At 47.1% G+C, this 27,663-nt stretch overlaps 1 protein-coding gene across 2 annotated transcripts in view; it reads left to right on the top strand.

Annotated features, from left to right (window-relative positions):
- Positions 1-27,663, top strand: part of ttc28 (tetratricopeptide repeat domain 28) — a 304,979-nt gene that overhangs the window by 177,618 nt on the left and 99,698 nt on the right. For both annotated transcript variants that reach the window (XM_080765021.1, XM_080765022.1), the window contains one exon: positions 432-562. In XM_080765021.1, the coding sequence (XP_080621147.1) occupies positions 432-562 (131 nt within the window). The remainder of the gene's footprint in view (positions 1-431; positions 563-27,663) is intronic.

Below are 27,663 nucleotides of genomic sequence, written 5' to 3'. Positions count from 1 at the left end.
CTGGTCAGTTTGACCAGATGAAGAGCCTTGGCTCGAAACGTCGTAAATAAATATAACTTTTGGAGCATATGAGTGTGCAGGTTCCCTTTTCTTTTACCGCGCTTCCAAACTCTGACACTTAATAATCACCTGCACAGAGTTTCTTGACAGAAAGTAGCTCAGAACATGTCTAAAGTGGATTTTTTTAAACAAAAACTTGATGAATCAGGCTTTCCGCACAGCTGCAATGTTGGTGAGTTTTATGAGGTTCAATACAATCAGATCTTTTCTGGACGTATGGGCTGTCAAGGTTTTAGTTTTTTGCCACTCAGTAGGCGTTCTCGCGTAATTTCCGGGTACGCTGATGTCACGCACATAGCCTCTTATTGCAGATGTTATTTTTGTTATTCTTCTGACTCTCCCCTTTCGTCATCTCCTCCTCTTTCTGAAAGGTGACCAAACGGGGGAATGCCGCGCCCACGGGAACCTGGGCTCGGCATTCTTCTCCAAGGGCAACTACCGCGAGGCGCTGACCAACCACCGCAACCAGCTGGTCCTGGCCATGAAGCAGAAAGACCGGGAGGTAAGACAGCAGCAGACCCAGACGTGTCTGGCTTTCTCTCCCTACAGGGTTGAAGCTCGCTCGCTCCGTAGTCGTCTTGATTGCAGCCAGCAGGTGATCCGTTGCGGATCGGGGGGGGGGGGGGGGGATGCCGGCTCGCCATTGGCAGTGGTGGAAAGTAACTAAGTACATTTGCTTAAGCACTTTTGAGGGTTTTGTACTTTACTTGAGCATTTCCAATCCTTTTACTTCTATTGCACTATATCCTAGAGGCAAATATTGTACTTTCACTCCACCACAATAATTTGAAAACTTTAGTTACTAGTTACTGTACTTTGTAGATTGTGATTATTATTACAAAACAAAACACTAACGACTTCTGCCCTATATACATTTCGGCCATTTGAAAATCAAAATCAAAAGACTATTATACATTTGAAAACTTGAAAATGGACATTCTGCATAATTTATTTAGTACTTTTACTTTTGCTACTTTAAGTACATTTTTATGCCAGTACCTTTGTACTTTTACTCAAGCAAATTCTGGACGTGGAGTACGGTATTGACAGGGTTTGGGGTAGATTGAGTACTGATTCCACCACTGGTGGTCCGCAGCATGAAGGAGAGAGAGGACAAGGTATGGCCGTCGGGGTCAGAGCGTGTCTCGGGCCGGTGGAGGATATGTTTCTCAGGGCGTGAGGTGGTGTGTGTCTCGGGTGGAGGATATGTTTCTCAGGGCGTGAGGTGGTGTGTGTCTCGGGTGGAGGATATGTTTCTCAGGGCGTGAGGTGGTGTGTGTCTCGGGTGGAGGATATGTTTCTCAGGGTGTGAGTGTGTCTCAGGCTGGTGGAGGATATGTTTCTCAGGGTGTGAGTGTGTCTCAGGCTGGTGGAGGATATGTTTCTCAGGGTGTGAGTGTGTCTCAGGCCGGTGGAGGATATGTTTCTCAGGGTGTGAGTGTGTCTCGGGCCGGTGGAGGATATGTTTCTCAGGGCGTGAGGTGGTGTGTGTCTCAGGTGGAGGATATGTTTCTCAGGGCGTGAGGTGGTGTGTGTCTCGGGTGGAGGATATGTTTCTCAGGGTGTGAGGTGGTGTGTGTCTCAGGCCGGTGGAGGATATGTTTCTCAGGGTGTGAGCGTGTCTCAGGCTGGTGGAGGATTTGTTTCTCAGCGCGTGAGGTGGTATGTGTGTGAGAGATTGTGCTGTGCCCAGCGTTCCTCTGTCGCGGCTGATTAGAGGTTGTCTGAAGGAGGAGGAGGCTGAAGGACACCAGAGATTTTATTTTTCCTGCTGTTTCTCCAGTCAGGAAGGGAAAAAAATGGATGTGAAATGGGTTAGGAGAACAAATGAAGGTGATCACGTAGGGGGGTGGGGGGGGGTGTATGGAGGGGGACAGCGAGAGGGGGTGGGGGGAGGAGAAAGAAGGATAGCCTAGCCTTAAGTAGCAGCTGGCACACCTCATTATCAATGCAAAACCATTTATGCAGGTATTATGCAGATATTTATCTGGTTGGTGTCACCGTAAGGCTGGGGCGTTGGAACATATGCTGCCGGTTGGAATGTAATTTACAGCAGATCAGTTTGGATTTGGGGCAGTGTGAGAATGAAGAGAGGTGGGCGTGGGAACGAGGAAGGACATCCGAGTAGGAGGGGGAGACGCATAAGAAGTAAAGTAAGACAGAGCGGTCCATTCTTCTTCCGTTTTCAAAGTAAGACTTTTCCGTGTGTCTCTTTCATCGTCTCTCACGGGGCGGCAGTGGCTCAGCGGTAGAGTGGCCTGTAGAGCAGCCGGATGAGAACCACAAGGTTCCCTGTTCGATCCCACCAGGCTCCCCCAGAGTTAGTGTCGAGGTGTCCTTGAGCAAGACTCTGAACCACAAATTGCACACACACACACACACACACACACACACACACCATAACCGCACACACGGGAGCAGCGCATGTCAAACTAATGCTCCGTCGGAATTCTTAGTGCCTTGCATGGTTTCATCTGCCATCGGTGTGTGTGCGTGTGTGCGTGTGCGTGTGTGTGTGTGTGTGTGTGCGTGCGTGTGCGTGAATGGGTGAATGTAATGCATGTAAAGCGATATACAAATGCACCATTTACCATTCTAACGTTCCCTCTCCGCGAACCTCTCGTTCTATTTGTCTTTCTGTCTCTCCTTTTTGTCTCTGTCTTAGTGTCTTCCTAACCTCTGTGGGGGGGGGGGGGGGGGGGGGGAACTGTCTGACTGACGGCCAGGTGCTCGTTCCAACACAGTTCCTGTCACGCAAGGAAAAGAATGGCCGCCCTAGCTTCCCCCTCCAGTTCCTTATCCTCGCTGCCAGGCCCGGGCCGCCTGGGCTTGTTTGTGTTCCCAGATATGGTGGAGATATTCAAGCAAACGGGTCAGATGCAGCACAATGCACAAAGCCAAAGCTAATGGCCAAAGAATGAGGCCGGAGGCACCCCCCACCCCCTCTCCCCCCCCCCCCTCCCCTCTCTCTCTCCCCGGCATCTCCCTTTAGTCTGCGTTCTGTGGATGTGTACAGAGCAGATGTATGATTGTGAGAGACGAAACAACACTCCATGCCAAACATCTCTTCCACTTAACGAGGTTAGAGACGGAGGGAGAGCGAGAGAGGCAGAATGAGAGAGAGAGAGAGAGGTCTTCAGTTTGGGAGGGTTTTGGTTATAGCGCAGTCTCCCCTCCGCCCCCCCCAAACCCATGGCTGGCTGTTGCAGTAATTGGCCCGGCCAGATGGCTGGTTTTAGAGCGCTTGCCCACAGCCGTATACCCACCGATATTCAAATGAAAGCGAGAACCTCCGGCACTCCTAATGATATTCAAATCCCTGTAATGGCATCAAGCTGCTGCTGCCACCTGACCTGACTGGCCGTGTGTGTGTGTTTGTTTTTTCATGGAACAAATGGTCATCCTGGCGTCCTCGTCCAGCAGCAGCAGTGTGACTATAGGCCTGTCACAATGATTACAGTGTAGACTTGTAGATCAGCTATTTCCGCAATTTTTTGGTGTATAAAATATAACATTGATTAAAAAATGCCAGTAATTTATATTACTGGCATTGTCATATCTGCCCTGTGCACTGTTTTCATTGCGAAGCCTAAAAGCCAAACAGAAATGTACTCATTTCTATTCAGTCTGAATTCTGTTTCCAATTTCCAATGCCAAAAACACAAGTAAATCAATAATCGCAATTATTTGTGTGACAATTAATCGGCAACTTAAATCATAAATGTGTAATGGCGTCACATTTCCTATAGCTAGTGGTGACGTGGGACAGTTTGTGGGTCCCATGCTCACATGTTGCATCGTTGTTGACACAGCAAAAGGAGAGAAGTCGGGAGGTCAGTCAACCCACGACGTCACTACAGCTGCTGCGTCACACAGACAGTCCCACGTCGGCCCCCGCCCGCTAAAGCCCCCCCCCCCCCCCCCCCCCCTACCCCTTTAATCAGAGTCATATGGGCTGTCACAACCACCTGGGCTGCCTCAGCGCACGCCAAGTCCCGGTGCGGAGCTCATTACGGGCAGACGGGTGTTTTCCTTTCTGATGTGGACTTATTATCTGCCCTTTCTGAGGGCTGAGGTCACTTCCTGGGGGAGAGGGGGAGAGGGGGGAGGGGAGGATGTTGTTTTTCAGTGTGTTTCCGCCGCGGCACTCTGCTCTACCTCAGCACCAGTGGTGTAAGTACCGGTACCTACAAGTACTGTACTTAAGTACAATCTAGAGGTATTTCTGAGGAGCCCTCCTGTGTGTTTGTGGTAACGCGGAATGTGATGATTTGATTGGCTGAGCACGGAACGTGACGTATCGATGATGTATGATGATAAGAGCGGCCCTCACTTCAACCGAGTGTGATTACTATTTTTTACTCTACTTGAGCATTTCCAATTTTCAGTACTTTTACTTCTACCCACTATACATCTCAGAGGCAAATATTGTACTTTTACTCCGCTACAATTATTTGAAAATGTACTACTACAGTAGCTACTAAACCACTTCAGCCCGATATACATTTTGGCCATTTGAAAATAGCAGTTCTACAAGCTAGCTCACAATACGATCTGTATACTTTTGTACCTTCGCGTACATTTTTAAGTACATTTAGAATTCCGGACATTTACTTGAAACTGAGTAGTTCTACATTGCAGTACTACTAAAACGTGCATAATGTTTCCCACCACTGCTCTGAGAGTTAGATAAGAGGGGGGGGGGGGGGGGTGAAGAGGGGAGGGGGGGGGGGGGGGCACTCAACTCAACTCTCTCAGATCCCCAGTGATATAGAGCAGCAGTGCGGTATATTAATTAACAGTACACGAAGCAGCTGTATATATACTGTATTATGGTAATATTAGCAGGCTGACCTCGACCCTGCAGAAACATATACATACAGCTGGTATACTATAAAGGAGCAGCTGATGTCCGCAGGGCATCACGAGAAGAGCGTCAGTTGTTTTGATTCTGTTGGACCGTTGTGGGGGTTTGGAGGACTGCTGGGGGATGATATGAGGGGGTTTGGAGGACTGCTATGGGGGACTGGGGATGATATGAGGGGGTTTGGAGGACTGCTATGGGGGACTGGGGGATGATATGAGGGGGTTTGAGGAATGGACTTGTAATAATGACCGTGTTGTCCCCGGGAAGGAAGAGGCCCTCACCGTGTAGCGTTTCATTATTCTCTGTCATCTTTCTCCATGTCAGACTGTCCGTCCCGTCCGTCCACTCCGCTCTATGGATTTGTAATTATTTCCCTTCTCTTATCCATAATGAGCTCATTATATTATGTCAGATCATGAGCCTATAGTTCAGCGTTCTCACTACTTTTCGAGTATCGGAAATATAAAGGCCTATTCATAGTACTCCAGTTTAAGGTGATGATAAGGTGACCCAACGAAACGGTGGTTAGTAAAACTATATAGAGAGATGTGTCTGTGAGTGGCTTATCACCACAGCGTGACGTCATGTTGTAGTTTTTGGTGGTCACCTTATCACCTAAAGAGTGGTTAGCTCCCACAACACCCCTCCCACGGCCCCCACCCTAACCCAAACACACACGCACACACACACACACACACACACACCGTGTTCCCGGTGCAGAGCGGTCTGTCTGTCAGACCAGACAGAGCTCTTGGCGGGGGCGGTACAGTAATTGGATCCTATTTTCTTTTGTTTTTTATCAGTAAGAGAGCAGCAGCGCACGGCCCCCTCCTTTCATCTGCTAATGCCCTGGCAAAGACCCTCCGTGAGGCACGGCTCAGCAGGCAGGCCTGTACCATAGCAAAGACAAAACCGCTGGCCCATTTAGACCTGACACCGGATTCTACAAAATGTCTTCTAAATCAGTTAGACAGTTTTCCGAAAAACCCTATGTTTCTATATCAGTGGTCCTCAAAGTTTTTCATGTCAAGGACCCCTAAATCTATGATGTACTGTAATTGGCCGCCGACCCCCATCTGAAAATAATGTTGTTCCAGGGAGATTTGAGTTAAAAAACGAGCTTTGTACTGTAGATCTGATACTTTTCAATAGCTAAAGTATAACATAAATAATGCTTAAAACACCAAAAGGGGTTCCCGTCCAGAATGGGTTCAAGTAAAAGTATCAATACTGCAATGTAGAACCACTCCGTTACAAGTGAAAGCCCGGAATACAAAATGTACAAAAGTATTGACATCAAAATGTTCTTAAAGTACCAAAAGTAAAAGTACTCATTGTGCATGAATGTCCCATTTCAGATGTATACAAATGTTTTCTGAAAATAGCAAATCTGCAAGCACACAATGCGTTGTGAGCTTGTAGATCTACTATTTTCAGATAGCCGAAATGTATAGAGCTAAAGTGGTTAATGTTTGTTTTGTAATAATAATCCAAATCTACAAAGTAACTAGTAACTAAAGTTATCAAATAAAAATAGTGGAGTGAAAGTACAATATGTGGTAGGAAAAGTAAAAGTATTGGAAGTTGGAAATACTTGGAAGTATACAACTTTTTATGCCCCGGAATCTTTCACAATAAAGGCGCTATATAGAGTGCCCAGCAGATGAGTCAGATTTTACTCAGAAAAGCCCCATTTCCCCCAAAAAACAAACCCAAACAAAAAAAAAAGGGGGAGGAAGAAGAAAGCAGTTTATCTGAGCGGCCGGCGCGAGGCTCGCAGTGGAGTGAGCACTCTGTCAAGCGCCAGAGGCTCTTCACTGGGAGCTGCGGTCCAAAGTGGTGAGGTCATGGGCTTAGCGTGGAGCCGGTGTTTGTCTTTTAACTCGCAGGCCTTTTTGGAAATATCCTTAGCAGATTTTCAGCTGTCAGATATACTGCAGATAGAACATAAACACACTCCCTGCTTTATCCATGAGCAGGGCCCCTTCCCTTTCGCCAAATTTAGTTTTTTGGTCCCAGTTTCTTTCCTCCTCTTCCACCAGGCCCAATTCAAGGACCTGCCAGTGTCACTCCACAAATAAATCTATACAAGGGTGTCCTCCTTGTCCTCGCTCCCTCCCTCTCCCCCCCCCCCCCCCCCCCCTCTCTCTCTCTCTCCCCCCGCTTGCTGCCTGTTTGCCTATATGTGTGACGTCGTCCAGGTCCTAAATGCTAGGTTTAACTAGAAGGAGGTATAACCCCTAATTTGGGGTGTGAGTATTTAGGAGAAACTGAGGCACGGTGCTGGCAGTCACGTTGCGGTCTGTAATTATGCGCCTGTGTGATGTTTTAAAAAGAGACATGATTCTACGGCTGGCTCAGCCCCCCCGACCCCAACACCAAATGGAAATCACACAAAGCAGGGATGGGGGGGGGGGGGACATATTGTAGAAGGGAAAGAAACGAAAAAGGGGGAAATGGTTAGAGCATTTGATTTATTCCACGGGCTCCGCAATTCTTTCTATACCTATCTCATCACCATCACTCTCCTCTTCCTGACTCCTCGCTTTGTTTATCTCTACGCTTTCTCCACCTCGCTCCATCTGCCCAAAGGAATTTGCGCGAGGTTGTGCAGCCCCCCCCCCCCCCTTGTCTCTAAAGGTGACATGGGCCATTTCATCATTGGGTGTTTATTTATCCTGCTGCTAGTTTTTTTATTTTTTTCTGAGGTTGGGGTGCATGGGGTACATGTGCCTGCATGGCCGGACCCCTATAGCTGGTATAATGAGCCGGACAGGGCTGAGGGATGAGGAGAGGACGGAGGGCTGAGCATGGGTGTTCCTGTTTGTCAGGGTCAGGGTTTGTCAGTGTGAGGAGGGGATCATTAAGGAGTCATTAGGGGCCTGGGAGTGTGCCTCTCTCGCCTGCCTGCCTGTGTGCTCTTTCATGGGGCCCGTTCACTCTAATAAGGGGTGGCACGTGATGGGGGAAGGAAGGACTTGGCACCTACTGTCCCTCCATGCTCCACCGGAGCACCGCTGATTGAGAAGGGGGATTTGGGGCCGATTAAAGAGAGCTAATTTAGTTGGAATCCTGCCCCATCTCTCTGGGGGGGGGGGAAGAGAGAGAGAGAGAGCGGTGTCAGAACAAATGAGAAGCAACACTCTTCCTCCAGTCGCTGCACACACACTTGATGGAGCGAAACCAGGCCTCTGAGGACGTCTCGGAGCTCTGTTTGTTATTGCCTCTCTGGTACAACCAATGCTGACAATAAGCACGATGGCATAATGGATGTGAACCTGTTCCCCAGATGTCCTTGTTGTGCTACTGTGACGCTTCATTTATAGTCCGTCATATGTGACGGTGTTGCACGCGGCACGCCTATTTCTCCCGCTGTCCCATAGGGTAGGTATAGGTACCCTCACAAAAAACACTGGTGTCTAGACCAGTGGGGTCCGGGGTCACTCAGGGGTCTTTGAGGACCCTAACAGGTCCATTTGGTTCCATTTGTACACTCTCAGAGTTAAATTAACACTAGACCTGCACGTGCCCGTTGGCCACCGGTCTACTTGAGAGCGATGCAACTTGGGAACGTAATAATACCCGTTTTAACTATCTGTCTGTGTCCCACATGGAGATCTCTGTATCTGCCAGTCTGCCTGTGTGTGAAGAGTGGAAACTGAGTGTGAAAAGTGGAGTGGTTAAGTAATCAATTTGCAGGTGTGGGGTTGCCATGGCAATCAATTGTCTGAGGCAGAGGCTGGAAATTGCACATGTGAGGGGATTTAGGCTGATTAGGCCCACTGGCAGAGCCTGACCAGAGTCTTTTGTGGTGGTTCTGGAGAACCGTGGGTCTGACCGACTCGATACCGGGCACTGCACTCCCTGCGGGGGTGTGGAACGGGTGTGTCGAATGTGAAGTTGGTGGGGCAAACGGTTCTCGAGTTACATGCATTACAACCGCACACACACACACACACACACACACACACACACACACATGCATTTATAGTAGGATTGATTTTACAATATAAATGGTGGGTCCCAGAGATAGAAATGCCATTAAATGGGGGTCCGTAGACAAATGCATGTCAAGGGGTTGGGAATCACTGCTAGAGCCGTAAAAACATCTTCTCTTATGGGGGTCCCTGAGGTATCTTTTCAAATGGGGATCTGCGGGGCTAATTAGTGTCAATTTGGGGGTCCTTGACATGAAAAAGTGTGGGAACCACTGCATTAGACAATTGACACTGGGTGAAAAAAAGGTTTGCAAAACCCGTGGGCATGTCTACAAGCTCCAAGCTTGTAGACAGTGCTGCTATTCTGGGCACCCGACGCCATCAGTAGAAGGAAGCTTAAACCTCTTGCGGCTGGCGGTACGTGTTACTTACATGCAGCACTAAAAGCTTCAGTTATTCGCGTTCAGAGCTTGTAGAACCAGCTATTTTTCGCTCTAAAAGTCTAAAGCAGCAGTTTAATGGCGTGTCCAGCCCCGCTATAGCTGTGCCTTAATGACACACTGGTCCGGTCGCGGCCCACTGACTCAGAACTGCTCTACAACACCATGCTCGCTTCGCCGTGAATCATCAGAGATGGACGGCCGGCTGCAGCCAGTGGTGCATGACCAGCAGGGGGAGAGAAAAAAAGAAATAGTGTGTTTGTGGGTGTGTGCAAGCATGCACGTGTGTGTGTGTGTGTGTGTGTGTTTGTGTGTGCGTGCGCGCGCGCACGCGTGTGTGTGTGTGTGCATGTGCGTGTGCGTGTGTGTGCCAGTAACAGGGTTTATGAGGGAACATTGTTGATATTGCTCCAAAGGATGTGGTGTTATAAAATGTCTAGGTGAGTGTGATTTCAATGTGATTTGATCCATGTTCTTCCGCAGCCTGCAGCGTCAGGCTGCCGGGAGATTTATTGCTCTTGATTTGATTGTTACAGCGCAGCGCACTTGCACGTGAGCGTGTGTGTGTGTGCGTGCGTGCGTGCCGTGGCCATGAGTAGTGCACGTGCAGGGCAGGCTACAAGGTAATGGTGTATGTATCGCTATCGTATGGTGTATGATTTTGCCCCATGATGCACAGCATAGCACTGACCCAGAACACGGGCTACATGCACACCAAAGTGTGCGTTATGCAGAGAGGGCAGGGTTTGTGAAAATAGATTGTGTTGTGTGTGCTCGTGGTGTGCATGCTTGTGCGTGCAACATGCGTGCATGCAGGTGCATTTGCTGCATTGGGGTGACGCAGCAGTGTGTGTGCGTGTGCGTGTGTGTGTGTGTGTGTGTGTGTGTGTGTGTGTGTGCGCGCCCCAGCGGAGCACTTGGAAACCTGTCAGGGAGATGAATGAGAGGCGTTATATCGACTGCTGCTCTATGCTGTGTCCTGCCTCTCCCCTTCCTCTCTTCTCCCCCCCCCCCCCCCCACTCCCACATTGCCCCATAACTGCCACCCCCGCCCCACACACACACACACACATTCTCCTCTTCCATCTCTTGCATCTTCCCATAGCGCTTTTCTCCAGCATCTCTCTGAATTCGTCCCTCTTTTCTCAGCTCTTTTCGATACATTTTTCCTCTGACTACCACTAGAGTTAGTGCTTGAGATCCTTTAGGATTTCAACGTCTCCGGTTCCTTAATTATTCACTCTTGACGACACCAGACCCTGAGTTATAGCGGTGACTGCATGGTGAGCGAGTGGACACCGCACACCTGCAAATAGCCGATCTACAAGCTCACAGCACACCTTGTGAGCTAAGTAGATCGGCCATTTTCGGTGTGCAAATTATTCCGTATAAAACGGGTGTAAAGCTGCAAGAATATTCCACATTTGACCCCTTTGTTCAATTTCTTTGAAAATATCAGATCTACAAGCCACTGTACAAGCAGATCAAGCTTGTAGATCGGCTATTTCCAATAATCCAATGGTTAAACTGCAGGTTAAACCGATTGGGATGGTACAGTATATTAACTAATTTGGCTGGGTCCCACTTTTAATCCATTTGTCAGAATGTGAACCCAGGCGTTTTGAGTAGCCTAAGGTTTTATATTAGAAATGTTGAGTACTAGAATTTCGCCCGGCTTCGCCGGGCTCATCCCAGTGTCGTTGCAATAACAGAAAGTGTTTTTTATTTCTCATAAATACGCAAACATGGTGAAACAACTACAGTCACAGAGAGCAGTGGCAAGGTAGCTGCTGCCTGCTAACGATGCAAACAACAGCCTTGCCTGTCGTGTGTGTGTGTGTGTGTGGGGGGGGGGGATAGCACTAATTTTCGACATTTTACTGTGTCATAAATATGTACATCTGTAGCCTATATTGTGATTACATTTGACCGTACATTTGACTCTTGTGTTATATTCTTGTGAAATATTCAGTAAAGTATTGTGGTGAAATATTCACCCCAAGTTGATAAGATATGCAGAGAATATAATAGCAAGAAGCCCCAGTTTGAAATGCATTAGGCCACAGACCCCCATTTGATACCATTTGCTCTCTGGGAAAATCAGGGTCCATTTGGTTCCATTTGTATGCTCTTGGAGTATGATGACTGTGCTAACAGTATTATCATCAAATATGTCTCAGTTTGAAGATTCAAAAAAACATATTTCATATGAAGGCAACGGTGGCCGAGTGGATTGCGGAGCGGTCTAGATACCGGAAGGTCGCCAGTTCGAATCAGCGATCCGACACGTTAAAATTACCACCGTTGAAGTGCCCTTGGACAAGGCATTGAACCTCTACCATGAAATGCTCCATGTGGGCCTTGCTGTAAACAAGTATCTGATGCTTAGTCGAGTTACCCTTGGTAAACATGATTTACCAGAACGCATTTCTTCTTCTTCTGTGAGCTTGTAAAGTCGAACGTTCAACCTAGAGACAGTGTTGCCAAGTCTGATCATTATAAGCTACTTTGGACTTGTTTATCTATTGGTAGTCCTTGACATGGAAATGTTTGAGTTCCACTGCTCTGAAACAACATTAGACAACAAAGTGTGACAGTCAACACTATAATTGATTATTTTAAGACTAATTTCCGGACCATTTCTGATTTACCTACTTTGAACTGGCCTATTAACATTTTTATAGACCTGGTTGCTTGTTTCACTCTCACATCCACGATATGTGGCAACCCTGGTCCCTGGTTTGTTTTGCGTGTGGATGTTGTTTTGTGTTGCTTTAGCATCTTTAGCACAGTATCTATCACAGGGTGCAGCAGCTGCTGCTGTCATGAAAACGCAAGTTTCTGTCCCAGAAGCTCACGTTAGGTCTGCGCACACTGTACGTTGCTATGGCAAGCTGTCATCAAATGCTGCTAACGTTGTGGTCAGCACTGTTAGCATGTGTGCTATCAGGCAAAAGCTGAGATAGATATAAAACTACTGGCCAAAATGTCATACAAAACACAACCCCTCAAATCGGAATGTGATTGTGACCTACAGACCATCATGATTTGCTTGCTGGACCTATAAATAATTTATTTGCATTAAATTGCCACTCGCCTTAGCCTGCATGCCTATTCTGTGTCTCTGTGTGTGTGTGTGTGTGTGTGTGTGTATGTGTGTGTGTGTGCGCGTGTGCGCAAGACAGACGTGCGTGTGTGTGCAGGCTGAGAGCTGCTGACTGTGATTGACGTGTGAGCTGGATAAATCAGTGAGAGTTGGAAAAAGCGCACGCAGAGCCAACTCGCAGGCAGTGCCTCAGGCCAGATGCCTGAGAATCGGCACAGGATTCTCTGGGTCACCAGTGTTGGTGTGACACACACGGCTTCCACATTTAGCTTCATACTGGGTGAAAGTGGCGTTCCAAAAATTATTTTTCCCCTCGGAATTCTTATTCACAATGAGATGGAGTTGAGGTGTTTGTGTTTGCTTGCTGGAGCTATAATTAATGTATTTGCATTAAATGTCCACTCGCGCATCGAAGTAAAAAGCAAGATGGCCGATTGTGAGACTGAAAAGTAGCTGTGGGGGCGGGCCTGGAGGGCCTATGAGAACACGGAACAGTGTTGCCAGGTTTGCGAATTGTAAGCGAGTTGTAGTGTGTGTAAGTAGCCTGGTTAAAAGGCCTTGTTTCTGCCCGTGTTGGGGCAACAGAACATGTCGACCATTTCTGTCAACCGCTTTTGGTCAGGTGACCAACTCCACAAATGTTAAATTAGATGGGTCCACAATGGGGCTCAGCATGTGGAAACTGCCAGATGTTAACTTGCATAATGTTGATCCATCCATCCATCTATCCGTCTTCAACCACTTATCCGTAGTCTGAGCTCGGACGTGCCTCGAGGACCTCTCTAGGGAGACGCCCGAGAGGCATCCTAACCATGCCTGAACCACCTAAGCTGGCTCCTTTCCAGGCGAAGAAACAGTGACTCTACTCCGAGTCTACTGTATGTTGATCAATTTTCATAATTTCATAATATAATATGAATACATTAACAAGCATTAGTTTTGCACAAAAAGCACTTGTTGGGCTAAAAGCAGCAATGACGACGGCTATGGCCATTTTCAGTAACTTTAGTAACTGTTCTTCTCTCTCTGCTATAAGGGGCAGCTCGTTTGAGCAGAGGATGAGTTACCATTTTTACCTCCTTCATGCAATACCGCTTGTCAACCAGTAGTGGTCCTACCCCCCAGCGTCTCAAAAGAAGAGCAGGTATATAGACCAAATTGTTAAGCTATGCTTGTATTCCTCCCCTCCAGCTCTGGAGGGGAGGATGCTTACAGATTGGTCCAAATAATGCTTTATTCACGCATAAAAGTTATGGATTTCAGCTTTAAGACCCTGGCTGCTTCAAATTGGTTCCTGAAAACAGCGGCTGTGTCCATGGGACCCTGATCAGAGCGTCGATACGGAGGCATCACAACCAACGGCTGCACGATTGGAACCGCTCACAAGCTCGGGAAGTCGAGCAATCCGTCTTTAATATTACACCTTGTCTGTCTCTTTTCTCGCTCGCCGCCGCAATCAATGGCAATTGTACGGGGGACAGATCGGAGAGCAAACGAACAGTGACATGGTCACGGCAGACTCCCTCGCACCCAACCCGACATGCCGTTGGTTGGTTCGTTCGTGGCACGCTCTATGATTATAGATGACAGGGAAAAAGACACGCACAGATAGCGCTCATGTCTATATGTGGGGAGGGGGAGGGAGGGCGGTGCCCCCCCCCCCCCTTGGGGTTTCATCCGCGCCGCAGGGGGCCGGCTGTGCCTCCGTGATTTTAATCATTAGGGAAATCAAACGTCCGATCATTAATCTCGACAGGGACATTTTTGATGTGGAGCAGAGCCGAGGGATGGAGAGGGAGGGAGCAGCGCCGACTCATCTCTCCTCGATAACGGTTTGACGATAAGGGATGGAATGCCATTAAAGACGCCAGCCAGTGGAAAGTTACTTCACGTGGCTTTGATTGAAACGAATTGCGTGTCAGCGTGGCCAATTGAAACTTTTATCTTTTTCATATATATCCCCCCCCTCAACCCCCAACCCCCATCAACCATCCACCCTCTCTCCCTGAATACTAGTCTTCTCTGTGCGATGCAGCGTAGAAATAGTCGTGTTACAAGTAAAAGTCCGGAATTAAATATTTTAGTCATTCCACGAAACCGGTACAATTTGCTGTCTCTCTGACCTTTTCAAGTGTATTTTATCGATTTGGTCACCAAAATCAAATTTTTTAAAGCTTTTTATCATTTTTTATCATTATTTTATATTGTGTGAAAATTACATCCATTATATCTTCATATCAGAAATTATCTTGCTTTCTTTCAGTAGACACCACCTATTTTGTCCATTTTGTCATGTGCCCAATTCCCTATAGTTGCCTAATATTGCCTAATATTGCATAGCCGGAAATGTCGGGCCGGAACATCCGTCAGATATATTTTCCCCGGATACGATATTCTTCAACCAAATCGCAACAATTGAGCGGTACTTCTGCCAAAATCCAGCAATGCACTCTACATCGTAGGTCTTGCCCAGCGTGGTAAACAAGGGGCAGCCTGGCTGGCACTTTAGGACAAAAATAGCAATAATTGCAGATCTACAAGCTCACAACACGTCGTGCTGCGACGCGTTGGGAGCAATTCTTCTGAATGCTGCCTTCCAGCGTGGCATGGAAAGGAGTGGCATTAATTTCACCGTAGTAACTGCTGCATTCGTGGTCTGGAAAGGACAGTTGTTTTACAGACGGGTAAATGCGCAGGGGCTGAAGCCCCCTTTGATGTCTACTGTATGTGTGCATGTCCCTGCGATGTGTAAACAGGGGTCTCTGCCTATGGAGGTCCTGGCCCTGTCCCTCTCCCCTACCCGTTACGATGGGTAAACAGGGGTCTCTGCCTATGGAGGTCCTGGCCCTGTCCCTCTCCCCTACCCGTTATGATGGCAAACAGGGGTCTCTGCCTATGGAGGTCCTGTCCCTGTCCCTCTCCCCTCTACCCGTTACGATGGGTAAACAGGGGTCTCTGCCTGGCGGTCCTGGCCCTGTCCCTCTCCCCTACCCATTACGATGGGTAAACAGGGGTCTCTGCCTGGCGGTCCTGGCCCTGTCCCTCTCCCCTACCCGTTACGATGGGTAAACAGGGGTCTCTGCCTGGCGGTCCTGGCCCTGTCCCTCTCCCCCCTACCCGTTACGATGGGTAAACAGGGGTCTCTGCCTGGCGGTCCTGGCCCTGTCCCTCTCCCCCCTACCCGTTACGATGGGTAAACAAGTGTCTCTGCCTGGCGGTCCTGGCCCTGTCCCTCTCCCCTACCCGTTACGATGGGTAAACAGGGGTCTCTCCTCCCATGCAGCCTCCATGGCTCCCATATGCAGCCCTGCCCACTGCTCATCCTCCAGGCACTGTGGCCAGAGAGCCATTTAAAGCTGTGGAACTGCATCCCTTTTCTCGGAGCCGATCGATAGTGGAGCTGTCAGCAAGACGAATGGGGGCTTTAGGAAGTCCATTTTAATGAAGGGAGAGAGAGGCGAGGGAAGGAGGAGAGGTTCTGGTGGAGGTGGAGCGGAGGGCAAATGGAAAGAGAGGTAGAGTCAGGGTTTATGGAGAGAGAGAGAGGGAAGGAAGGAAGAGAGAGAGAAAGAGAGAGCACAGCGGGGGAGAGGGAAGGTGTGTGTGTGTGTGTGTGTGTGTGTGTGTGTGTGTGTGTGTGTGTGTGTGTGTGTGTGTGTGTGTGTGTGTGTGTGTGTGTGTGTGTGAGAGCGTGTGTGTGAGCGTGCGTGCGTGCGTGTGCGTTTGATGTGTGTGTACTGTATAATACAGTCAGTCTCCAGGGAGGTGTGTGTGTGTGCGCATGCGTGTGTGCATGCGTGCGTGCGTGCGCGTGCATATGTGTGCATGAGACGGAGAGTGGGCCAGCTTGATTTAGCTACAGTAAGACCTATTTCTAGCCCAGCGGTGTGAAAATGGCTCCTCAGATACAGTAGCGTGTACAGTACACACACTAACACAGAGACCTATATTAGTGGACTGAGGGGATTTCATCTTGGCCTGCAGTGTGTGCGCGCACACACACACCAACCAACACCACATCAAGTCCTCCGGCTCATGAATCATGTCAGCGGCGCTGCGGTTAAAACAGATATTGTTTGGACCCACGAGGGAGAGCTCTATACGGATCCAAGGGGCGACTCCCCTCCCTCTGCAGCGGCCCCATCAAACTAGAACGGTGGTGGGGGAAAAGCACTCGCATGTTTTACTTAAGTAAGAGTATCGATACCGCATTGTTGAAATGCTATGTTACCCGTAAAAGTCCGGTAATCAAAAGTAACCAAAGGCAAAAGTACTCGTTATGCAGAATGTTTCGGGACATTCTGTAGCGTGAGACAGCTTGATGTACTTACAGTACAAGTACTTGCTACTGTAGTTTTCTGCAAGACTCTATAAGCCATATCTCCAAAACCGGTGGGTCAAACTGAACAACCAATATGTCAATTTGAAGCTATGATTCCCTGCTTTCATATGACATGAAAAAAATCCAATAGCAGTCCCTCAGTCAAATTTGGTCACATTTATTCGAATCTTTTGAAAATGGCAGATCTACAAGGTCACAAAATGCGTCGCATTGCGACGCGTTGTGAGCGGAAATGTACATCGCCATCATTTTCAAATGGCCAAAATGTGTATAAGGAGTAGAAAATTGGAAATACTCCAGTAAAGTACAGTACGTCAGTAAATGTACTTACTTGTTACATGTTACGTTATACATGCACCACTGCAAACAAGACACGGTACTGGCTTGTGTTGTGCTCTTTTTGGGCGACCATCTATAAGCCCTCTATAGAAGTCTAACCTTGGGGTGGTTTATTATTACACACAGACATATATACAGTAGAGCGAGGATCTATGATGTCCCTAGCAGATTATGGAAACCATGAAGAACGAGCAAGAGCACGCATGCATCTCATATCATATTGCACGTACAGTCAGTCCCTCTGATACAGTAGTACGTATACAATCATCATGTCATGGTTATCAATATGCTTATGCAGATACATGTTATGTCACTGAGTCAGGCAGCTGAGGCCATATAACAGCTAGTATCAGTCTAGGACCTGTTGATACATTTGCGTTCAGATGACATCCTCTAGAGCAGCTGCCCCTAAACCTTTTTGGCCGCGGCGTGCACCCCCTGTTAGCTCCTGACCTATTCACAGAATGTCACTGCACTGAGAGATATGCAGCTGCAGTAGGCTATACTCCTCCTAATACGTAACAGTGGTTTACCAGATTTTTCCGTTTGTTCTAAATAACACGATAAAACCGGCATTACCCTTTTCATGTCACGCACCCCCTAGAAGGCGATCGTGCACCACAAGCGTTGCACGCACCACAGTTTGGGAACCCCTCTCTAGAGCTGGCCAGTGTCTTTTAACATGTTTGTGTTGTTTGTTTTTTCTTGTGTTTTTCCACTCCGCCTCCGTCTTTTAAGAGGCAATCTGAGCCGACACCAGAGCCTTGTGTCAATATGCAGAAAAGGCTGCATGCCAGTAATTGGTGATTAGGAGGCGGGTCGGAGGTGGGGGACGGCCAATGGTGTACTACACCAACAATGTCCTCTGGGCCGGGATAGCCCAACCCCTGATTTCGCTCATTGGAACAATTACAGGCCCCGATTAGTCCCTGTGTCTGTGTGGAAATGGATATCGATTTGTGCACAAATGCCAAAATACTGACCACGGCCTGCCCTTTCCCTGTTTAGAAGTATAGTCAGGAGTGGTCAGACTTCCGATTAGGGTGAAGGAACTGGTTTAGAGGAAAAAAAAGCGGGTGGAGAAAATGACAGAATTATCACCCAGAACACAGTGTTTTTATAATCAGCACTCGAGTCAGTGTTGTGAAAGCCCGGGTGTTTTATAACAATCTTTTTCATGTTGTGACATTTATTCATTTTTAAACATCAGTGTTTTATAACACTTCAAAGACTCCTTATGTTGTACACAGTCTCTCTTCTTTAGCTTCTTTATTTCCCCTGCATACAGTGCATGGACTAGTAGCGCGTGCGTGCCTGCGTGCGTGCGTGCGTGCGTGCCTGCCTGCCTGCCTGTGTGCGTGCGTACGTGCCTGCGTCTGTACGTGCCTGCATACACATTCTCATGTCTGCAGCAGCAGGCACCTAGACATATGTGCCATGTATTTACTTCTAAATCCTAACGGTTTTCTGAAAAACGTATGTCGCTATATCAGTGTTGCTCAAACTTTGTGATGTAAGGACCCCAAAAATGTTCTTTATTTGGCCGCCGACATCCCCATCTCAAAACATTTTGTTCCATGGATCTGCAGAAGCAAAGATCCCTTTTTTCAAGCGACTTGGCACGTGATTGGATGGGACTGTCTGTCTTATCACTTTCTGGACGTGCTAACTCCAACCAATCATATTCAAATGTCTACATAACGTAAAGTAGCTGCGCCAACAGGAAAGTAAACACACTAACCCCACAAATGAAAAACAAGTGTTAACGAACGCCTGATAGCATTAGGTTTAACACTCACTATTGTGTCGGATGTGTAGATCAGGTCTAAGTTTGCTTGCTTTCAAGAATAAAGCTGGGAAATACAATTGCAAGAGGTGCTTCTCGATGCCGTCAGAATCATCTTTATTCTCACATCACAGTTTTGCAAGTAAAAAAGTCAAACACAGTCTCGCCGTGTGTGAAGAAGGCAAAGCTCTCTGTCTACCGAGCAATCTTCGTTCCTACTCTCACCTATGGTCATGAAGTGTTCCTACTCTCACCTATGGTCATGAAGTGTTCCTACTCTCACCTATGGTCATGAAGTGTTCCTACTCTCACCTATGGTCATGAAGTGTGGGTCATGACCCAAAGAATAAGGTCGCGAATACAAATGACCGAAATTAGTTGGATGGTCTCGCCAAGATCCCGTGCGTAGCTTTGATTGATTGATTGATTGAATAGTTTATTGAACATAAATGTAAAAACAGCAACAGAGTACAGTCAAACACTCAGTTCAAAAGGGATAGCACCAAAAATGCTTTCGGTTTAGGCCCTTTGCAATCAATGCATAGACATGACATGAATAATAACAAAAGTCAAAATCATCAACAAACATCAAAAAATTAATCATTTCAGGAAAAAAATGTAAACTGTTTCCACAGAGTGGGGAAAAAGGAAGTAGGGGGGATGATCACCTGTTTAAGGGGGAAGGGTCATTTCCTCTCCCGTGGGACTGCTGAAAGGTGGATTTTTAGATAATCTTTAGATAGTTTTAAAATATGTGTATAAGTGATCTGCAGTTTTTGAGGGAGGAAGTCAGGGCATTCCACGCCTGGGTGGCTGTGTTGTAGTAGGATAATTTACCCATATTTTCCCACATTTCCCGCCGATTGTTTCGACTGGGCGATCCCAGATGGAGGCTGTATTGTGAACTTGTGAACTCAATATTACCCCATCTGGCAGAGTAATGTTATTTTTTAATTGCCAAAGTGTAAAATAATGCTTTTTTTGTTGTTGTTGCTCAAATCTAAAACGGCACAGATGCTTTCCCAGTTGTAATGGGCAAACAGGACTTTGGAATGCCATACCTGTGCCATTGCAGTTACTCTCCATGTTGGGGGTTTTGGCCCTCGCTACCTCAGGGAGATTGGGGCTAGGTCTCGTAGGCTGCATCATAGCCAACCAGTTGCAGTGTTGGCAACCATCAAGTCCCTTTCTCGGCAACATAACCCATTTCCGTACAATTATGCTCAGCAAATCATGATTAAGAGACAATTTTATGAGATCGCTGGGCTGTACAGTGGAGACAGGACCTTATTCTGATTCATCGTTCCTAAAATCACGTTTGGCAAGTTAAGTAAGTAGGCAATTCCATACGGGAACGAGGCACCGCACAATCTTTCCAAATAAGAAGAGCATGCTGAAGTTGTGTAACCCACTCAGTTGTCAAAAAGATAATTTCTGAAGTTTCAAAACTCAGTTCATAACATCATTTCACTCTCCCTTTCTTTTGTTTTCTACATGTCTTGTGCGTGCGTGTGTGCCACACACAGCGTGTGCGTGCATGCATGCATTTGTGTTTGAGAGAGAGAGACAGAGAGAGTAATGCTTACTAGACAATCTTCTTAAGAAACAACATTTCATTTTTATTTCACCGTCTATTTGCATCGTTACGCCCCCTACGCTTACAAAAAGTTCAGACTCTTTTGCAGACAATGAAAGTTAATACCTTAAAAATACTGTAAGTAGTACTGTACATAACACAATGAACAAAGCAGTAATTTGTGGCTCATTCAGTCCACAGAGGATGAATTTCTACATAAGCCACAAGACGTTAAAATGCATATGGTGACTGCGGTAGTCTCCCTTTGACTCTCTCTCTCTCTCTCCAGTATGTCTCTCTCATACCAAACTGATTTAAGCTATAACAACTCCAGTGTCCAAATAATTTCCATGCCATACTCTCCATTGTAAGTGAGATATGAATGTGGAAAAAGGGACAAACACACTTATGGTAGACAGAAGGGAGCTTTGCTGATGCATCTCATGGCCCAGCATGTGTCCACTGCTCCCTCCCAGAAGCTATTTTGACAGTCTAGCTGATTTTGATTCAGACAAACACGATATCTGCTCTGGTATTCCACAGGGCTCAATTATTGGTCCTCTGTTGTTCTCCCTGTATAGGCTATAATGCCACTGGGAGAAGTTTCCATTTATTTGCTGACGATACCCAGTTCAGTCAGATAACTCATGAATTGATTGAACAAACATTTATTATAGAATGAGAATACTAGTGTGGATATAATATTTCATCTTGGCATTCGGCTCTGCTACATTTTCCATTTTTTCCATTAAGAGCAGGGAGATAGATAATACAAGCTGATTGCCACGTCAGTGTATGACATAGAGTAGAGTATGGGTCTTGCATAACACTGAATACATGCAGTAAAGCAGCGTAGTAACCTCGAGTATACGACTGAACTCGGCAAGCTACGTATCATTTCTATCTTTCCGTATAGCTTCCCTGTTCTCTTGACCCGTTGTTGACCTGTCTTGTTGTTGTTGACCAGAATTGGCTCTAAAGTGAACCAAGAGAGAATCAACAATAGATAGACACTGTAACCTGGACTGTAGAAAGTAATATACTGGACTTACTTTTAACAGAGTATTTCTACATTGCATTATTGATACTTTTACTTAAGTAAAAATAAATGGAGTACTCTCTCCACCACTGCTCTCATGTACTGTATATCGTGCTGCTTCCTCCTCCTTCCTCCTAGCTTCCCTGTAACAGGATGGGGAGTACATGGAAGTGGCCCTCCTCCGTTCGCCCCTCTGAAACTTTTAAGACTTTCTTCAGACCTCATTGAAATTCAAAATGTTTCTTCTTCTCTAATATTCTAATAAGTGTCAAGCTAAAGTAGTGAAAATTGCCCATATGTAACAGCTGTTTTGGACCTACGTGGTTCCCACTGGCAATCAATGTAATGTAAAAGTATTAGTAATTTATATCCTTTTGAGGAGAGGGCGACCTAGAGAGTCCCCACAAAATAACAACCACATGAAAACAAGCAGACAACAGAGTACATGTCATCACACAGAGCAAGCATATACAAAAACAGAGGTACAAAACATTTCTAACTGACTGTCCACACTGTCATTTGTCATCAGATCTGTGCGTAGACGTGGTTGACCTATCTGCCTTGGTTGCTGTGGTAACAATGTCACGACACACACACAGATATGAATAACCCTTCAAATGATAGCAAAAAAAAATCTCTTTCAGTTTTTCTTTTTGTTGCTGTTCGTCCCACTGTAAGCCACAGAGGAACTGTTCCTCAGAGAGAGAGAGAGAGTGAGATTCAGATGGAGTGGTGGAGGTTAGCAGGAGTCTGTGTGTGCATGTTTCAGAGAGAGAGAGAGAGAGAGAGAGAGAGAGAGAGTGTGTGCGCGCTTAAGGGGGATGGTCTCTGTATTATGAGGGAGCATGGGGTCTTCCCTGAGCGAAGGGGTCAGAGCAGCTACAAGCGTTTGATGTTTGCATTATATATAGCCGCTGCTCCACACTGGGATATGGGAGACAGCATTTTTGCAGCGTGAGGAAATGGTCTTTTGCAAGGCTCCCTGACACCGCGCCAAAGATGAGGATTACAGCTCCCTAGTTTGGCTAGGCTACAGTCTGCTAACAACCCCTCTACATAACTCCTCTAGGCTACAGTCTGCTAACAACCCCTCTACATAACTCCTCTAGGCTACAGTCTGCTAACAACCCCTCTACATAACTCCTCTATCTTCTCTCCCCCCTCTCTCCTCGCCCTTCTCTCTGCCTCTTTGTCCTTTCTCTTTCACTCCCTCTCTCTCTCCATCCCTTTCTCTCTTTCTCTGGCTCCCTTCTTGTCTTTAGCTTTTGTCCCCTGCTACAGCAATGTCAGCATTCCTATCCCTGTGGCACAGCCACCCCAACCCACCCCTCTCTCTCTCTCTCTCTCTCTCTCTCTCTTGGACAGGAGCCGTGTGTCTGTACGGCGAGGTGGAATGTGACTGAATGTGGAAAACGCTCACAGAAGGCAATAAAAATGGAGAGAAAATACGAGGCCTTGACTGAGCGAAATGAAAGTGCTCCATCTTGAGCAGGGACGGAGGGAGGCCTGTGGGTTTTTCTTATAAAGCTTGACCCAGACACTCTCACAAATATGGTCACTCACTCTGCAGCAAAGCTTTCCCAGCTTCACGTCTACCTCCCAGACGTGACATAAACAGAGATATTGCCGTCTGATCAAGATAGCAACAAAGATATTCCACAGAGGGTTTACAAATATACGTATTTGCTTTTCTCTGCTACTCCCATCTGACTGGAGGACTTCTCACCACTGTCAACCTTTTCGTTGCTATAGTAGTAGTTGTTGTTAGTCCAGTCAGCAGACCTAATTGCAGCCATTGGCTTTAGCCGCGGGGCAAATTGTGGCCACTGTAGCCTGGAGTCGACGTGGAAAACACACTTGCTCTTCCGGCGGTGACACACACGCACACACACGCACATCACTGCAGTCAATCTAGTGCAGATGTTTTGCTTGTAGAGGTATTGTCCAGTTGAATCATTATCTGCTGAACAGCAAGCCGCATGACTAGTCAAAGTCACTGTGATGTTACTAGCCTGGGAGGCATACCATTTTTGGGTTTCTGATGCGGCCGGGAGCGGAAAGAACCTACGTCATGTTGTATTCACTGGTTTGTATAGTCATCAGGCGGGAACCACCTTCCGGGAACCAGAGAATTACCCAAAATAATTCCCTGCGATCATCAAGGGCATCATCATTTTAGGGCCTAAATTAAAGTACTTCTTGGAATAGTTTGTTTTGGTATGGACCATGCATGGTGAACAGTGGTGAACAGTCTGGTGACGTGAGGTTAATGTATTGGTATATGGACCATGCATGGTGAACAGTGGTGAACAGAGGTGAACAGTCTGGTGACGTGAGGTTAATGTATTGGTCTATGGACCATGCATGGTGAACAGTGGTGAACAGAGGTGAACTACCTGGTGAACAGAGGTGAACAGTCTGGTGACGCGAGGTTAATGTATTGGTATATGGACCATGCATGGTGAACAGTGGTGAACTACCTGGTGAACAGTGGTGAACAGTCTGGTGACGCGAGGTTAATGTATTGGTATATGGACCATGCATGGTGAACAGTGGTGAACTACCTGGTGAACAGAGGTGAACAGTCTGGTGACGCGAGGTTAATGTATTGGTATATGGACCATGCATGGTGAACAGAGGTGAACTACCTGGTGAACAGTGGTGAACAGTCTGGTGACGTGAGGTTAATGTATTGGTATATGGACCATGCATGGTGAACAGTGGTGAACAGAGGTGAACTACCTGGTGAACAGAGGTGAACAGTCTGGTGATGCAAGGTTAATGTATTGGTCTATGGACCATGCATGCATGGTCCATATACCATTATATATTCCATATACATAGGTTAATGTATTGGTCTATGGACCATGCATGGTGAACAGAGGTGAACTACCTGGTGAACAGAGGTGAACAGTCTGGTGACGTGAGGTTAATGTATTGGTATATGGACCATGCATGGTGAACAGTGGTGAACAGAGGTGAACAGTCTGGTGACGTGAGGTTAATGTATTGGTATATGGACCATGCATGCATGGTCCATATACCATTATATATTCCATATACATAGGTTAATGTATTGGTATATGGACCATGCATGCATGGTCCATATACCATTATATATTCCATATACATAGGTTAATGTATTGGTATATGGACCATGTGAGGACCATGCATGCATGGTCATGAGTGAGGTTTCTGACTGTTTGCATGTCAGGCTTACTCTTTTCCTCACACTGTGTGTGCGTGTGCGTGTGTGTGTGTATAATGAGCCCAGGCCTCTGTGTGAATGTGTGCACGGGCACGTTTTGGACTTCATTGGCTTTCAGGGACGGCTTAGCGTGATTAGAGCGTGTGATCGTCTGAAGAGTTAATGATGAGAGAAACACACTGGCTCCACAGAGGCCAATCACACCAGCCCCAGCTCTCTGACAACACGCTGTGTGTGTGTGTACGTGTGAGTGTGTTGTTTGTGTGTGCGTGCATGCGTGCAAGCAAGCAAGCTGTGTGCGCGAGCGTGTGTGTGTACTTTCGTATTGCTATACTTATGAGTACCAAACGTCTTAGGTATGGTAGAATTTGGAAAGTAGACATTGTGAGGACCATTTTCCTAGTCCTCACAACAATGTGTTTTTATGGTTAAATGGAAAGGATTCAGGTTGGGGTTAGTCATTTTGAGAGGTCGGGTTAGGCTTAGAGCCATGCCTAATTTATACTTAGTTGCAAGCCAGTGTCATGTGCTAGAAAAAAAGCTTGTAGATCGGCTATTTTCAAAAGATTTCTATACATTTTAAAACTTGAAATGAGACATTCTGCTGCATAAAGATTACTTTTTACTTTTCTTACTTTAAGTACATTTTGATACCAAGCACTTTTGTTTGGTATCACTTTTGTGAATTTCAGACATTTTTCTCTCAACAGCGTATATCTACATTGCAGGATTGATACTTTTACTTAAGTAAAAAAAGAAATGTGAGTACAACTACATTTTCCACCACTGACTGTATGTATGCAAGGAGCCCCCCCCCCTCCCCCCACGGGGGGGCTGACAGGCAGGCTTAATGACACTGCCGGCGGTTACCCCTCGTCTACGACTCATTTTCAGACGTGATTGAAGTTCGCAGTGGGTAGCTTTTCATCAGCGCTGAGCAGACATCGCCATCATTCTGCGTGTTGTCTTTGTGTGTGTGTGTGTGTGTGTGTGTGAGACACGTGTGTGTGTGTGTGTGTGTGTGTGCACGCTCGCTGTGCGTGCAGTATTATTGTGTGTGCATTGAGTACATATTGTGTCTTATGTACAGGGTGTCTCGTCGTGCTTGTCGGTTGTGTGTGTGTGTGTGCGCGCGTGCGCTTCATGTTTTACTGAAGCGATGTGGCGAGATGAAAATCACTTCTAGGTTGTCGTCGGAGCTGTGATGATGGAACGGCACATTCCTAGTGATGACGTGTGTGTGTGTGTCTGTGTATGTGTGTGTTTGTTTGTGTGCGCGCACGTGCGCTCAGTGCACTGTAGGTCTGTCTCCCGTGTGTACTTGTGGTTTGTTTATAGCCTCACATATACTAGTGTTTGTAATAACGGCACACGTCATACTGTACTGTACGAGTACACACTATCTCAACACAGCAGCAGAGAGGATTACACAGATCAGACGCCTGAGGCAGTGTGTGAGAATGTCACTACACGGTATATAGCTTGGAGTTTGTTTTCACTGTGTGTCTATAGAATCACCCAGGTTTTTGAGTGGTGCAGTCACTCCAATGAACAGCAATGTGTGTTTAGATGTTTGTTTAGAGAACCAACAGGTGACAAAGTGGCGCTGTTGAGCTTCACACTGTGCACAGGTGCATGATGGGAAGCTGAGTTATTTTAGAGCAGATGTTTTGGGGTTTTTTGTTGTTATATTTGTGATAGTTTTTTTTTGGCTGCTGTTAACAAAATCTGAAGGAGGTAAATATTCTTTCTGCCTTCAAAGCCTATCGGCACAATCCCTAGAATGGCTGTCTTGAAAAGTTGTGGTACCTTGAGTAACAAATACTTTATTAATGCACTGAATACTGACCTGAAAAGTATCAGTTTTGGGGTTTGCACGCAACTGATACGACGATATTACGCACACAGACAGTGTCCATCTGAACACTTCTCAAATTGCAAAGAAAGCACAGTGTTGTTTGCTCTGTCAGAGAGACGGCAGCGTCTCAAGTGGTCAGGCTGTCCCGGGACCTCAGGGAGGAGGAGGGGGGGTGGACTGACCCAGCGGCCCTCGGTGATGAGGTTTGGGTTCCAGTCCACCTCATATCCCAGACCAGAGCCAGTTGTGGCTGCAGATGGTGGGATGAGTCATGTAATAGATGTTAGTGTTGGCTCGGTCAGACTCTCGGCTCCCATCACCTCCTCCTCCCCCCCTTCTTCCTCCTCCTCCTCCTCTTCCTCCTTCTCGTTGTTCTCTCCCTATAGCCTTCCCCTTTCTCATTTCCAGCCTCTCCCTCCTCCTCTCTCCCTCCTCCTCTCTCCTCCCTTCTCTTTGTTCGTCACAAATCATCGTCTTTGTTAGCAAGCAGTTGGACATATGTTCCGACTACAAAGCCTGCGTCGTGTCAATGCGTGGCAGCATGTTTAAGGAGGCCTGCGAACGCTCCTCCGTCACTCACACGTACACACGAGCGCGTGCGCACGCACACACGCACGCACGCACGCACACACAGATGGACGGACAGACGTTGTCCGCTCTGCGGCGGCCACGGCATACGAGCGTATTTCCAACACGCTCCCTCTTGACTAGTGGAAGTCGAATTAGATTGGCACTTGTGTGACCGCTTTAAGTCAGCAGACACTTACCGCCGCGCTTGGCATACAAAGAGGAGGAGGAGGAGAAGAGGAAGAAAGACAACCTAATCTTCCTGAGTTTAGTTGAGCTCCCTCCCACCCCCAATCCCCCACTACCCAAACCCCCCCCCCTAGCTTCGGCTCGACCCTCGGCGGGCTGTTGAGAGAGTTTAGCGGAGCCAAGTTTTCCTCCTACGCTGGCAAATCCCTCTGCTTACATTGCGTGACCTGAGCACAACAAGCATTCCACAAAAATCAGCCCTTTAAATTCCAACACAGTCCCTGCAGAGTGTTTGGTAAACATGTTCACCCCCCCCCCCCTTCTGTTCTTTCCCACTCCCCCCCCCCC

This window comes from Protomyctophum bolini, assembly GCF_963924005.1.
Source record: "Protomyctophum bolini genome assembly, chromosome: 6".
Lineage (NCBI taxonomy): Eukaryota > Metazoa > Chordata > Actinopteri > Myctophiformes > Myctophidae > Protomyctophum > Protomyctophum bolini.
This window is presented reverse-complemented; position numbering and strand designations above follow the sequence as displayed.